Source organism: Trachurus japonicus, chromosome 7 (assembly GCF_045865225.1).
Source record: "Trachurus japonicus isolate A0001 chromosome 7, Traja_1.0".
Taxonomy (NCBI): domain Eukaryota; kingdom Metazoa; phylum Chordata; class Actinopteri; order Carangiformes; family Carangidae; genus Trachurus; species Trachurus japonicus.
This window is the reverse complement of record NC_140913.1, coordinates 29,904,240-29,918,910: the sequence shown is the minus strand read 5'-3', so window position 1 is coordinate 29,918,910 and position 14,671 is coordinate 29,904,240. Positions and strand designations below refer to the sequence as shown.

Here is a 14,671-nt window from a genome sequence, read left to right as displayed (position 1 = left end):
GGTGTCAGTTTTAAGAGCCTGTGTGAAATCTGCTGCTTCTCTATGTTGACCAATTGTTCCTTTTTTTTTTTTGACAGAGTTCCTTACACATAAAACGCCTCTCTTGTGGGTTTATCTCTACAATTTTGCGATAACCAGCATGATCCACAGTAAAAAAAAAAAACATAAGCGCAGAGAAGTAAGGTAAGAGAAATACAGTACGTGTCTGATGCAAAAACATCTTCTGTGTCTGTATTTTTATGAATGGAATGTGTCAGAACAAACAAACGCACCATTCCTCGAGCAGAAAGAAAAATAACATGAGCAGACCAGAGACCTGCTGAACATTCAACCTCCGGTCTGTGTAGCTTTGTAATGATTTGTTAGCTTAGAAGTAAACAGATGACGACAAGTCTGTGCCTTTTAGAGCAGGAGCAAGCTCGAGATGCAAGGTCAACATCACTTTATATAGTTCAGTGCACCACAATCGGCTTCACCGCACCAAGCAAGATTTATATAATATTTTAAAGTCAAATTACGCCTCAGTAGAATCTCACACAGAGTCGACTGATTTTTCCAATTAAAGGCTGATAACGCGTGTTTGATCTTAACCTTCACTTTATAAATATGACACAGCTACAATTAGCCGCTTCCTCTAATCGAAGACCTTCTTTGAAGTTTGAGCAGATAATTTTCATTGTTTTTAAACCCAGAAATCTTGCCAGGAACAGCTTTAACGTGTGTTTTTTTTCTTTTTCCTCCGCTCCCTGGGAGATGTTGATATCTCTTCGGATGTTGTGCTGCCCAGTGCACGACTGAGAACGTAATCACACAAGCAGACTGCGTCCGGCTTCCTGTCAGCGCGACCATTTGAGGGCGGTCGGGTAGTTGGCGGAGAGGAACACCATCGTGTGCAAAAGCAGGGACAACTCTGAGTCTGCAAAAAATTAAAAATTAAATTTAAACAAAAGGGAAATAACGATAACATGAAATGTTACCACATGTCAGTTTGACATTTTAGTTCCCTCATAAAAGTCAGTGTTTGACAGTATTATGGGTTAGAGCAGTGGTTCCCAAACCTTTTGTGGCCAAGGCACACCAAAGGACAAGTAAAAATCTCAAGGCACACCTATTGTTCAAAATAGCCTTCATAACACGTGTTATCACTTATATCATGTAAAATATCTGTAAATGTGCATAATTATTTAATAATGCCAAATAAAATGTGACAAAGAAAACTAGGCTACATTACTCACAAAATCATATTTATTAACAAAATATTTCAAAGATTAATTTGAAACTTTATCAAATTAGGCTTCATCAAAGCAGCAATACAACCATTTAAACCATACAGGTCACAATAACTGTCCATGGTCCTACAGATTGATCAGCATTGAAACATATTGTGCGAAATATGGGGTTCTCTCTGAGGATTTTTTTTTTAAGAATTGTTTTTAGGTATAGAGTTTGACTCTGTATTATGAAATGAGCGCATACAAAGTACTGATAGTAAATTAAAAATAATTATTTTTTTGTGTAGTTGTATATTGCAATAATAATGTATGGTTGTCACAAAATCCCACGGCACACCTGGACTTGCCTCACGGCACACCAGTGTGCCGCGGCACACCGTTTGGGAACCACTGGGTTAGGGGGTTTTATTTGTAATCTGGTAATAAAGTAAAACAAAGGGCAATGGGACTACATTTTTCAATACTTTCTTTTATAGTTCAGTGTATAACAAGAGTTTATGACTGAATTAAGTGTCTAATATCTCGATTAGCAGCAAAAATGTATATGTGGATTAAACTATTAATAAGGATTTAAACACGTTGTGCTTTGCTCGGTCTGAACAGTCTGCAGCAAAATCCAATAATCCCACTTTTGTATATTAGAAAATGTTTAAGGACTTTCTCTTAATACCTTCAAAATCCTTTTGTGAGAAACCTGAATTATCCAAGTAAGAAAAACAAATCAATGTACAGTTGTGCTCAGAGGTTTACATACCCTGGAGGATTTTGTAACTGTGTACCATTCATTAAGGAAAACATGAGTGGTCAGACAAAACAGATTTCTCTTATTTTTAATGGGATTCAAATTAAACTGTTGAGACATCCAGAAATAACACAATCATTAAAAAAAAAGGATCATCAGAGAGTCTGACCAACAAATTTTTGATGGTACCAGACCATGGCTTGATATCAACAATTTTCACTTTTATGAGAGCTTGAACACTGCTGATTGGCATTCTCAAATCTCTGGATTTCTTTTTATATCCTTTTTCTGTTTTATAAAGTTGATCAACTTTCTCCCTCTGGACTTTTGACAGTTCTTTTGCTTTCCCCACAGCTCAGAATCCAGCAAAGTCAGTGCAGCAATGGATGAAATGTGCAGGTGTTTGTCAAGAGCCCAGAATCTCATTGACTTTTTATACACAGACACTAAATACAAGCAACGAGTAGCCATTTAAACCAGTCTGTGTGTATATTATCATTTGGTGGTTGCACTTATCATTAGGATTCAAAAAGATCAAACACAGTTGTGTGATAATAAATGGCTTCACCCAGCCACTAACTCCATTATCAATTACATTTTCTGAAATGTAGCCAGTATTTCACAAATTGTAAACTTTTGAGCACAACTGTAATTGTGAAATTTGAAACTGTACAACCAGATGTACCGGTCGGTTCTGGTTGTAATACTGTACCTTTCAGTGCGGAGGAGACCTGAAGCCACCGGGATAACCACTCACGACACTGGTTAACGCCAAGATTGTCTGAATTGAGTCCTCTCACGTAACAGGCCTACACACAGAGAGAGAGGGAGGGAGAGAAGGAAATGTTTTGTACTTGTGCAGGAATTCAGAGCGATCGTCGCATAACTCGACTGACCTCTCTGAGCTCCGCGTCGCTGAGCTGGTGCGGGCCGAGCCGGCTGAGGGCCCGGTCCAGCTGCAGCAGCTCCAGGGCGTGACTGTTGAGCCGCCGGCCCACCAGGAAGCCGGGCAGCCGAGGCGTCAGGAAGAGCAGCGGGCTGATGTGCCTCTGATTGACCCCGGGGAGAGAAACAAGACAGAGGAGAGAGGAGAGATCAGTTCAGGATCACCGGGATCATTTGTGCAGGATGTGAGGAAAAAGAAAAAAGAAAAAAGAGGGACTGACCATGTGATTCATCCTCATCCTCTTCATGCCCAGCGGTGGTTCAGAAAACAGCCGCCGCACAGCGAGGATCTCAGACACTTGGGGAGTCGCTCCGTTATGCACCTGAAAAATACAGAGAAAAGTGAAAAAAGCGAGTCACTGGACAGAAGGTTCATCAGCAGCCTGCACTTCACCGTTTATATTAACACTCACAGGTTTGGGCAAATTACATTTTCTGTTAAAGGGATAGTTCAACATTTTGGCAAATTGGCCCATTGCCATAATCCCTATAGTCATAACAGTAGGTTTGTTACCTTTTATTGTCGGTGCAAGCTATTTTTAGAATGGTGGAGCAGAGCGGCAAGCTGCTCAGAGCTACGCTACAGAGGCTAATAGGATTTCTTGGTTTCCCTCATCAAACTCATCAAATACACAATCCAACAACTCCAAAACGCTCTGGTGGACAAGTTGTGACCTGCAGGGATGCAAACAGCGCGCCGAAAAGCGAAACTCGCTTTTTTCATGACCAATTAGGTGACTTGTGTGAATCGTTCAGATCCGAAGAGTTTTTGTTTTTGGGAGGGGGGGGGGGTCTCAGCTGGGGTCAGTAAAATGTTTTTCTACAGGCTGACAGTGACAATCACGTGAAACTGAGGCGAACTCATTCATGGTCTCTGATTATACTGATAACAGCCGACCTCCAATGTAGACGCGCGACATGCGCGCTCGTTACCCAAAGCGGCGCATATCCGCGTGCAGTCGGTGCGACGGCGACGCCGTTTTTCCCCCCGTGCATGTCCGTTGCTGTGTCAGGCAGGTGTTTCCCACGGAGCTCTGCCCCGTTTCAGAGGTGAAGGAGAGACGTCGCCTCCGCGATGTAGAATGTGTTAAATTAAAGTGAAACTAACACATTATATATACGAACGTATGTCCATTACACACTGAATGAAACATCCCATGTCTTTATTTATTCAGTTTATTTTAATAGTAATAATTATGACTAACATTCAGTGAAGACCTAAAATTCAGTATCTCCAAAATTGAAACATTGCAAAGGATTTTTTTAAAGCATTTTTAATATAGAAATGTTGGCCTTCTGAAAACTATGTCCATCTATATGCACTCAATACTTGGTTGGGGTTGAACTACTGGAAATTGACTTTTCCATGATATTGTAATGTACTTATTTGTTAATGGTGAGCACCCCCCCACCCCCAGTTCCTCTCTTTTTTGGTCCTGACCCGTTTGCATCCCTGAGTATAGATGCTGGTGTTGATGTATAATTAAATCAAATATCATGACAAGGAGAGTTTGAAGGTGATCCGTGACTAAATCTGACGCTAATTCCCATCTACTGATTACCTTGTTTTAACCAATCAATGACAGGCCTCCTGAGTTGTGTGTATATTAACCTACACCTGAAATACACAGCATCATAAAATATGCATGCACTTAAACTTTTATATGAAATAACAGGGTATCCACGGGGTCTTAAAAAGTCTAAAATTTGAAAATCTAAATTTTAGGCCTTAAAATGTCTTAAATTTGTTGAATTATTGTGTTCAAGTCTTAAATAATTTTAGACAGGTCTTAAATTTTCTTATGCCCACCATGAGCGAGCATTTCACTCGCATTTGCCCCTAAAAAAAAAAGTACATGTGTGAACTGGGAAAATCACAAAAAAGAAAGAGCACAACCTGCGATTGGTCAAAAACTACAAATCCCACAATTCTCTGGGCTCAACAATAACAGTAGTTAGTGTAAGTAAGGGAGAGTGGAGCTGTCGGTGAAAAGAGGAAACAACGCCACGTCTGGTCCTGTTCTATGTTGTTCGTTCACACCGTCACCGTTTATTCGTTACGTCCGCGGTGTAAAAGGCCGTGACGCAAAGACGCGATTAGGCGCGAGGCGCGAGACGCGATTAGGCGCGAGACGCGGTATACGCGACTTTTTTTTGGGCGACGCAATACACGCGATTCTTTTGGGGCGACGGGACCTTCGCGTCTTCGTCTATTTCATCGTGTTTGGTGGGAAGACCCACAAGGGGCTTCCCACCAAACACGAGGAACGCTTTTTTTTCGCTCGAGTTCTGACGCGCGACCAAACGCGAGATACGCGATTTTACGCTCCTACTCGTGTCAAAAAAAAAATTCACGAGCCCGCCAACAACTTTTTTTTTTTTTTCAAAGGAGGTTCAACTGGACTTAGTTATTTGTCTAGGAAGACGTTTCACCTCTCATCCAAGAGGCTTCATCAGTTCATGTAGCATCTGACCACGCTGGGACTGGTCCAACTAACTGGTGTGGAGACTCATTAACCTCCTTTGAAATACTATGACCTGGACAAATGAGAATATGCACAGGCCTACAACAACATTTCTGCTCTCATCAACCATGGTTGAGGTCACAACGCTGCGCTGTAGCTGCTCTGGAAGTCCGAGACTCGTCTGAGGCCAAACGCCGCCGATAACATGACGCACAGTATACTGTTATAAGACACATTATGCATCCCAACTGTCTTTTTTTTAGAGGATTTTTTTTTTTTACCAAGAATGCGCCCAAAAAAAATCATGATCCAGGGGCTAAAATTCGAAACAAATGTATATATTTTTTAATCATAATTCTCAATATTCTCCTGATGTCGGTTTAAAGTAAACAGATTGCGCTGATATGCGAGAGTAATGTGACAGCGGGGCAGTGCTGCAGCTGCTGTGCTGTGATGGACCTGATCAGACTGGTGGTGGTCCACAGTGAATCAGTCCCAGATCCTCCACCGTCAGCAGATCCCCCGAAAGCCCCCGCAAATAATTCATCGACAAGAAGTTAAGTGGCAAGTTGCACCTTTTCGTCGGCTTATTATTTGCCTATTTGCTTATTATTATAGCCTATATAACGTCACTGCAACATGCTGCTCTCAGTGCTTGTCGGTGTTGTGTCTATAAATTGTGAAATAACTTTTCCTCGATAGAAATATGAGACGTGGTCGATAGGTTTCATTCATCCATGTTTTGGCAGACAATACAAATAACCAATGATAATGAGATTTCCACCGCGCCGAACCAATCATGTGGCTGGAATAGAGCCAGTCAACAGTAACATGTGCATTTGTTTGGGTTGCTGCAGATGTGCACATCAGCTGACACCGCCGGTAAAAAAGAGAGAGAGAGAGAGATAATGAGTGTTGTCTCGAAAAAAAAACAGTAAAGGAGAACTTGGACAAGTGACTGAAAAGACGCGTGGTGCGCAGTGGGGACACCAGGCAGCTGGAGCGGACCGTGGTCACGGTGCGGCCGCTCTGCTGCTCACCTCAGTGTGTGCGACACATAACAGCCGCTTCAAGGAGACTAGCGGACTTTTTTTTTTTTTATAGCCTCTTCATTCATCTTGGGCGGGGGGCGGTGCGCCGTCTTATAATGTTACAGAAAACCCTGCTTTATGTTTTTTACAACTCGTGTTCCTACACTATAGAGACAACTTGCTGTTGGCTCTATATTTCAAGAAACTTGTTTTCTGTTTAAAAGGCACAATTCACCCATCTTTTAACCGGGTAGTTACGTCTCCAGTCTGTGGAGCGGGCGAGCGCACAGCTGATGTGCTTCCACTCCAACAGACGCACGGATTCAGTGTGGACAGAGAGCGTCAGATGTGACGCGGTTGTCGGACGCTCGCTCGCGTCGCATCCAGTTAGGACACGGTGTGAGCAGCCACATCCACTGCGCTCTGGATCAGCTGATCGGTGCTCAGGTGACGTTAGATCTTCACTTTTTTAAACTCATACAAAGTGCAGCCAAACAGCAGGCTGAAGAGAGAGGACCAGCAGCAGCAGCAGCAGCTCTGACAGCTCCTCTGTGGCGCTGCAGACAGGCTGCAGGTGAGCTGGCCTGAGAGCAGAGTGCCGTCTTTTTTTCTTTTTTTTTTTTTAGCAGCCTTTGTTACAGGTGATAGGCTACATGTCCATGTGCATGTGCATGAGAACTGATTTTGAATCGAAGAGACACCCAAATATTCACATCCTTCAGTCCAGGCTTTTGAAAAGAGAGTAGCCTATAAAATCAGCTTCACGTAACAGTTAACTTTAAAATGGTTCGAATATTTTGCTGCTGAATAAATCTGAAACATGTGATGTGCATTTTTTGGGGGGAAATATGGCTTCTGATATAATAGTCTGTAGACATCATCATCATTCAACTTTTTCACATGGTCTGGTGTTAATAAAGCAAACTAAAAATCGCAAAAAGAAAATCAAGAATCGGTTGAATCGAAAATTGATTTTGAATCGAATCGTGACCCTAAAAGTCGGAATCGAATCGAATCGTGAGCCACCCAAAGATTCACATCCCTAGTACAGAGACCTGCCACAGTGTCATGGTGCATTAATATAAACTTCAACCTCAGAGCTGTCTGTCATCAGACTGTCCTGACTGTCCCTGAACATCACACAGGGATGCAAACAGCGCGCCGAAAAGCGAAACTCGCTTTTTTCATGACCAATTAGGTGACTTGTGTGAATCGTTCAGATCCGAAGAGTTTTTGTTTTGAGGGGGGGGGGTCTCAGCGTCTCAGCTCGGGTCAGTAAAATGTTTTTCTACAGGCTGACAGTGACAATCATGTGAGGCGAACTCATTCATGGTCTCTGGTTACACTGATAACAGCCGACCTCCAATGTAGACGCGCGACATGCACGCACGTTACCCAAAGCGGCGACGCCGTTTTTCCCCCCGTGCATGTCCGTGGAGCTGTGCGCCGCGGACATGCACGGTTCCCTACGTTGCTGTGTCAGGCAGGTGTTTCTCACGGAGCTCTGCCCCGTTTCAGAGGTGAAGGAAGCCCAGAGTGGAAAGACGTCGCCTCCGCGATGTAGAATGTATTCAAAAAGTGAAACTAACACATTATATAGGCCTGTATGTCCATTACACACTGAATGGGATGTTAAATCCCATGTCTTTATTTCTTCAGTTTATTTTAATAGTAATAATTATGACTAACATTCAGTGAAGACCTAAAAATCAGTATCTCCAAAATTGAAATATTGCAATGGTCTTTATTTTTTTAAAGCATTTTTAATATAGAAATGTTGGCCTTCTGAAAACTATGTCCATCTATATGCACTCAATACTTGGTTGGGGTTGAACTACTGGAAATGGACTTTTCTGTGATATTGTTAATGGTGAGCCCCCCCCCCCGCCAAACAATTCCTCTCTTTTTTGGTCCTGACCCGTTTGCATCCCTGGACCTGCACATTCACCACGCTATGAGATAATAACACAACGTTACCAGACAGAGTTGTTTTGGAGGGAAATTCATCCAAAACCGCTGATGCGCGTTGCCTTCAGGGACAGTTTTTCAGCAAGCAGTCTCTGTATTTACCTCTAAAACAACTCCATCTCGTAACGTTCTGTTATTATCTCATAGCGTGGTGAATGTGCAGGTCACAACTTGTCCACCAGAGCGTTTTGGAGTTGTTGGATTGTGTATTTGATGAGTTTGATGAAGGAAACCAAGAAATCCCATGAGCCTCCGTAGCATAGCTCTGCACCGACAATTAAGGTAACAAACCTACTGCTAAGACTATTATTATGGCAATGGGCCAATTTGCCAAAATGTTGAACTATCCCTTTAAAAGTTGTACAAGATCAAAAGAGGAAGTAAGTTTTTATTTATCCAAATTGAGGAACATGTGTCAGTTTGTAGTTTGTGTCTGGAGTGAAAGATATCAGAAATATCTGATCACACTGACCAAACCAACTTATTTCTGGTCCCTTACTGGCTCAATGTTTTATCATTTGAACTAAACATTTTTGTGAAATGTAGTTTAACATCTTTCCACCTTAAATAACCATTAACGTTTACTAACATCACAACACAGAATTATCAGCAAAATGTGTTAAGTATGAAAAGTAAAAGAACAGTTTGATATTTAAATTGTCGCCACCTTTAAGGGGTCAAACTTCTGCTTTATTAGCATTTATTTTTTTCTACTTAAGATCTTGTATTTGAGGAATATTGGCTAGCGTAGCGTTAATGTTGGGATCAGTCTTTTAGATGAAACCATCCGAGTCATGAATGAGGAAACGTCTTCTTTGAAAATGGTCAAAAATGGGAACAGCTCTCTTTTGAAATGTCACGAGGCCTCAAACTACACGCAACACCTTTTTTTCAAATATGAAGTAACGGGTCTAAAAGGTTTAAACTGGGTTTAGTTGTCTGAATTGTTTTTTTTATAAGCTCAACAAAGAAATGTCCCTAATTCCTAAAGAAAAAGTAACTGAAGTTGTAAATGTAGTGGAGTAACAACAACTGTAGGACAATGACAAGGAGCATAACCAAGCAAAACTGTAAAATCCGAAGATGCAGGACAACATTTGGCCAATCATCCCTCTCAGTGCAAGGTAGATACACACCTATGGAACTCTTTACCATCAGAAATTAAATCCCAAACAGAACTAAAGAGGTTTAGTGTGAAAGTTAAACATTGGCTCAAGCAGCAGCAGAAATGTGAACATTAATTCCTCACAAGTCATTGTCAATACAGCACTTCACTAATGTTTAATGTTCAATTTAACTTGTGTTTTAATCTGAAATTTACAACTGCAACTGTGTTTATTTATTCATGGTGCCTATTCATTGTATTATACACTGTATTTGTACTATCATTGCATTTTCTTATTGTATTCAGTGTATTTTATTCTATTCTAAAGCCTGATCAGGCAAATTAGCTGAAGCTTGACGTCTTATATGCATCACATTTTCCCGTTTTCTGTGGCAATGTTGTATGTATTGTCCCTGTTAAATAAACATTAAAATAAAATAAAATAAATACATTTACGTTTAAGCATATCTGCAAAGAAGAGTGTAATTCATAGAGAGGGGTGTAGAGACAATACACGAAGAGAAAGTCTTTTCTGCACCTTTTCTGCTCTATTTGATGTATAATACAAACAGATATGAGACTCTAACCAGATGAGAGTATTCCCATCAACAGCAGCTTCTGGTGCGTTCACTTACCTGAGTGCACAGGTCTTTGAGTCGAACCTGCAGCGGACCGTCTTTGACCTTAGCACTTGCATGCTCGAGCCCTTTGAGCACCGGCCAGAGGTGCCGAGCCCTGCGGGAATGATACACTCCCCGAAACTCCACCTGCTGCGCGGGCGTCCAGAAGTGAGGGATGAGCAGCTGGCGGGGGAAAAGGTACCTGGAGATGAACAGAAAGAGAGAGGAGAGAAACGACAACGGGGCGATCACAGGAAGGAAGATCCAATACAGAGGGAACAACATGACATGATTATAGGCTATCAATAAGTTCAGAATTGGTTGGCTGAGTTAGTATGAATCATGGGATGCCAACTGAAATTAAAAGACGGTTAATATTTTCAAAGTCACTCACATCAAGATAAAAACCAGGTAGTTGGCAAAGGGGGGGATAGATATCAGCACCAGCGGGATGGCTTTGATCATGTTTCTGCGGAACTGTGAAACAGACGGCAGGTAAGTAAAACTGGACATTACACAACAAGAGAAACAACCACAAAACCATTCAATAAAAAAACAAAAACAAGTTTAAGACTCTCATCGTGCACACGTTTAGTGCGGTAGAGCAGAGGAGGGAGAGACAGAGACGGCTGTTTGATTGACACATCACGATCCAAATGACTTCAACGTCACGTTAAAGATGATTGGATGTTGTTTTTACAGGATCGTCCGTCCCACAGGTGAGGTGACTGACTTTTTTCATTTTTGTGAAAAAGCATGTAATTAGTTGGTTGCATTTGGAGTGTGAAGAGGATTTCAAACAATTTAGTAAAAAAAAATGCTCCAGAATAGGATCTCCAACTCTACCTTTAATCTTTTCTGTTTCTCATTTCAGGGCCTTAAATCTGACTTTTAACATTCAGGTGTTTAAATTTGCATTTGATAATATAAAACTCATTTTTATTATGACCTGCCTATCCTGAGTACTTTATAGTTTATTAGCCCTTTAGTATCACTATAGAGCTGTGTGGTTTTCTATGTGTGGGTCTCTCTTTCTCACACACACAGTTCTGATCTGCAGGTGGCAGCAATGGACCGACATAGATGAAAAACAAGTCTGCTCTGTCTAAGAAAACAATTTTAAGCATTTTATTTTGATACTATCTTTATCCACTCAATCATCCAACTGCAAATGAGGACAACAAATAAATATCTTGATTTTTGACTAATTACAAGAGAATGAAACCGACAGTATGCTGTATGTATGTAACCACTATCTGTGTCTTATATTGGAGTTGAGGACAGTTACTGAAAATTTCCAAGAAGCTGAACCTTGTAAGTGTAAACAGTTGTAAACTCTGTTGTGTCATGATGTTTATGATGAAGAGACCCACCTGTCTGAGTTTGTTCATCTCCCTGTACGGCAAATCCTGGACCTTTACGCCAGACGAAATCCTCCCTTTTATCCTCCTCACTTCTTTGAAATCTCTGAACAGTAACTTGAATCCTGGAGCGACACAGTGACGACAATAATGTTTATGATTATGGACTGGCTGCATTTCTTCAGCACTTTTGGACAAACCACAGAGCCGTCACTTGAGGAGCAGCTGAGCTTCAGCGTCAAGGTCACATCACATTGTGAATAAGAGGAGTCCTGGACTGAACCACAGACCCTATACTGTTCATATACAATCCTATTTACATGCACTTACACCATCTGCACATTTTTTTTTATAAGTCACAACAACATCATGAAATAAAATGTATTAATTTTAATCAAAATGTATCCGATACAATTTCTGCCATTATAATAAATTCACATTAAAATGAAGATGCTGAGAATTTAAGATCTACTGCATTGATTCATGATTGATGACTGATGCATGTGTAGCCTACACTATCTTTGGACACAGCAGGGAGACCATGGTCACTATTTCGTCTTTGTAACTCGAGGACCTGGACTTCACAGCTATAAACACTCTTGAGTACACATGTAAAGTCTAATACAACTGTTCCACTGTCACAGCTGCTGTTATGATGCCTCAAATGTTAATTTTTAACTGACAATATCATAGAATTGTAAATTAAATTAGATGGGGTTTTATACGAGGTCATTGTTTGTGATGTTGTATCAGATGTTTTCCACAACCTGGCAATCAAAACATTTCCTTATTGAAGGATTACCACTGACCTGTGTATCAACAAACTATCCATAATCAGTAATAAAGCTATTGTACTTTGTCATAAAGTGGTAAACTACATTGGATCTGTCTGAGGTGAGTGAACGGTGAGTTTACCTTCCACAAACGTGTGGTAGAGCAGATAAAAGCGGGGGAACCGCTTTTGCAGGAAACCTTCATATTTGCTGTTTGCGTGCTGAAGCCTGGAGGCGACATATCGGCCAATACCTCGTCTCACTTTGGACGATGAGTAGTGTCTGCACAGGGCCAAGCTGGAAACAATAGGAATAAGAAGAGGTTTCACAGCATTAACTTCAATCATAATAAGTTGAATAAAAAATATGCTTTTCTCTTTTGGTAAGCAAAACACGTTTACCCCCTGACTGGGAGATCTTCACACCACTTTAAGAAAAATTATACATTATTGATAGCTCTAAATTTCCTGTTTCTATGTTTGCAAAACATTTTAGGACCTATATACATCTAGAGCTGCAACAATTAATCGATTAATCAAACAATAATCAATTATTAAGTTAATCTTCAACTATTTTGATCAGTTTGAGTAGTTTAAGAAAAAAAGTCAAAATTCTCTGTTTTCAGCTTCTTAAATGTGAATATTTCTGGTTTCTTTGTTCCTTTATGACAATAAACTGAGTATCTCTTTGGTTTGTGGACAAAACAAGACATTTGAGGACGTCATCTTGTGGTTTCAGAAACACTGATTGACATTTTTCAACATTTTATTGACCAAACAACTAATCCATTAGCCTAATCATTTGAATAATCAACAGATTAATCTATTATCGTTAGTTGCAGCCCTATATACATCCATGATGCACCTGCAACAGCTTTTGACACACACATGTGACACTATCCTGTCCGTTTATTTATTAAGTCATCATTTTATCGCATTACATTATAAGCTACAAAATAAACAAATATAAAATAAATGTACATTTCTACCATGTGTATATCTTTGTGGTTTAGATTTTATGTGTCTAAATTTGACTTTTTAATTATAAAATTGACAATTATGTTTCAAAGAGGACCTGAGTCACTGATTGTTATCAAAAGGGTGGACGGGGTGTCTACAGTATTTCCGGACTTCAGTACAGTAACAGTGGTGTGTATGTCACCCTCAACACCGATTAAAATAGTAGAAATCTGAGTTTCACTTGCAGGCCCAATAGTTAGAGTAAATTAACCAATAAAACCACGGGGTAGTTACAAATAAAAACGTGTATTTATTAGTGTAAATGTTTCTCATCAAACGTACAAACCGGTTGAGTCGTTAAGTTACACACTCACAGACAGACAGACAGGTAGCTAGCTGCTTAGCGCGGGTTAAACTGAGCTGTGAGGACAGGTGAAGAGACAGGTAGACGGACATACCTGGACTGATAGGACACGTATGGAGAGTAGAGGCCATTTGTTGTCCTATTTGTCCTGAGAGCACACAGTCGGAGCAGGGACAGATGCCTACACAGGCTCGGACAGGACAGCGCCATGTTTGACACCCGGCAGCGCCGCACGGTCAGTTACCGTAATGACGCTCATAAACAGGAAAGTGGAAAGCCGCCAAGTTACCGTAATGACGCTCATATACAGGAAAGCCGCCAAGTTACCGTAATGACACTCAAGTTACCGTAATGATGCAGGATGGAAAGCCGAAAACTTCAATCATTTGTATTGTTTGTGTGATTAATAAAAGCACTTGTACCTTGACGCTGTTATCAATAAAGATTGGATTTAAAAAACGGTCAGAACCGGAAACACCAGTGTTTTTGTTTTTTGTTCTTTTTAAACTGTAAAACAGAGGGCACTCAGTTTATTGTTAATGGACGGAGCAAGAAAGATAAGTTTCCTGGACGCTGCTCGTTACTGTGTGTAGTTTGTATGTAGTATGAAGAGAGGAGAAACTCAGGGGAGAGCGGTAATAAGATGGAGAAAACCTGCCAGCCAGAGCCATGGATGTATTAAGCCAGAGCCATGGATGTATTATGGCCAGAGCAGGCTAGGTTCACGCGCAGTATACGTTGCCATGGTAACTGACTCGTGCTGCGTTCGAGACAAGTTGGAAAACTCCGAGTTCCGACTTCAAAGAATAACCGAAAGCATGGCGGTGCTTGCTTCACGTAAGGCATAAAAACATTACAAAGCGCACACAAACAATTTTAAAAGTACGTTTTAATGTATTTTCGCATTTGATTGATGTTTTACCGCTTAACTGTGTGGTTTGACTGATTCTGACTGATTTCGCCAACTGATTCTCGGCGAAGATTTTTTTTCTCTGACTTCGTAAAGTCGTGGTTGTCAAGGTTTTTTTTCGTGGTCGTCAAGGTCGTTGCGTTCGATTGCACTTTTTCAAATCGGAGGTCGGAAAGATCCGAGTTCCGTTTCTTGT

General features: G+C 40.8%; 1 protein-coding gene across 1 annotated transcript; it reads right to left on the bottom strand.

The window, feature by feature from the left end:
- Nucleotides 1–45: 45 nt before the first annotated feature.
- On the bottom strand, nt 46–13,820 carry letmd1 (LETM1 domain containing 1). Its single transcript, XM_085782761.1, has 9 exons — nt 13,660–13,820; nt 12,385–12,539; nt 11,482–11,594; nt 10,503–10,585; nt 10,124–10,310; nt 3,141–3,242; nt 2,871–3,023; nt 2,687–2,783; nt 46–916 (listed from the first exon to the last, which is right to left on the bottom strand). Exons 1-9 carry the CDS (start codon nt 13,773–13,775, stop codon nt 837–839), a joined length of 1,086 nt encoding a protein of 361 aa, XP_085638887.1. The 5' UTR covers nt 13,776–13,820; the 3' UTR covers nt 46–836.
- Between the last annotated feature and the right edge of the window lie 851 nt (nt 13,821–14,671).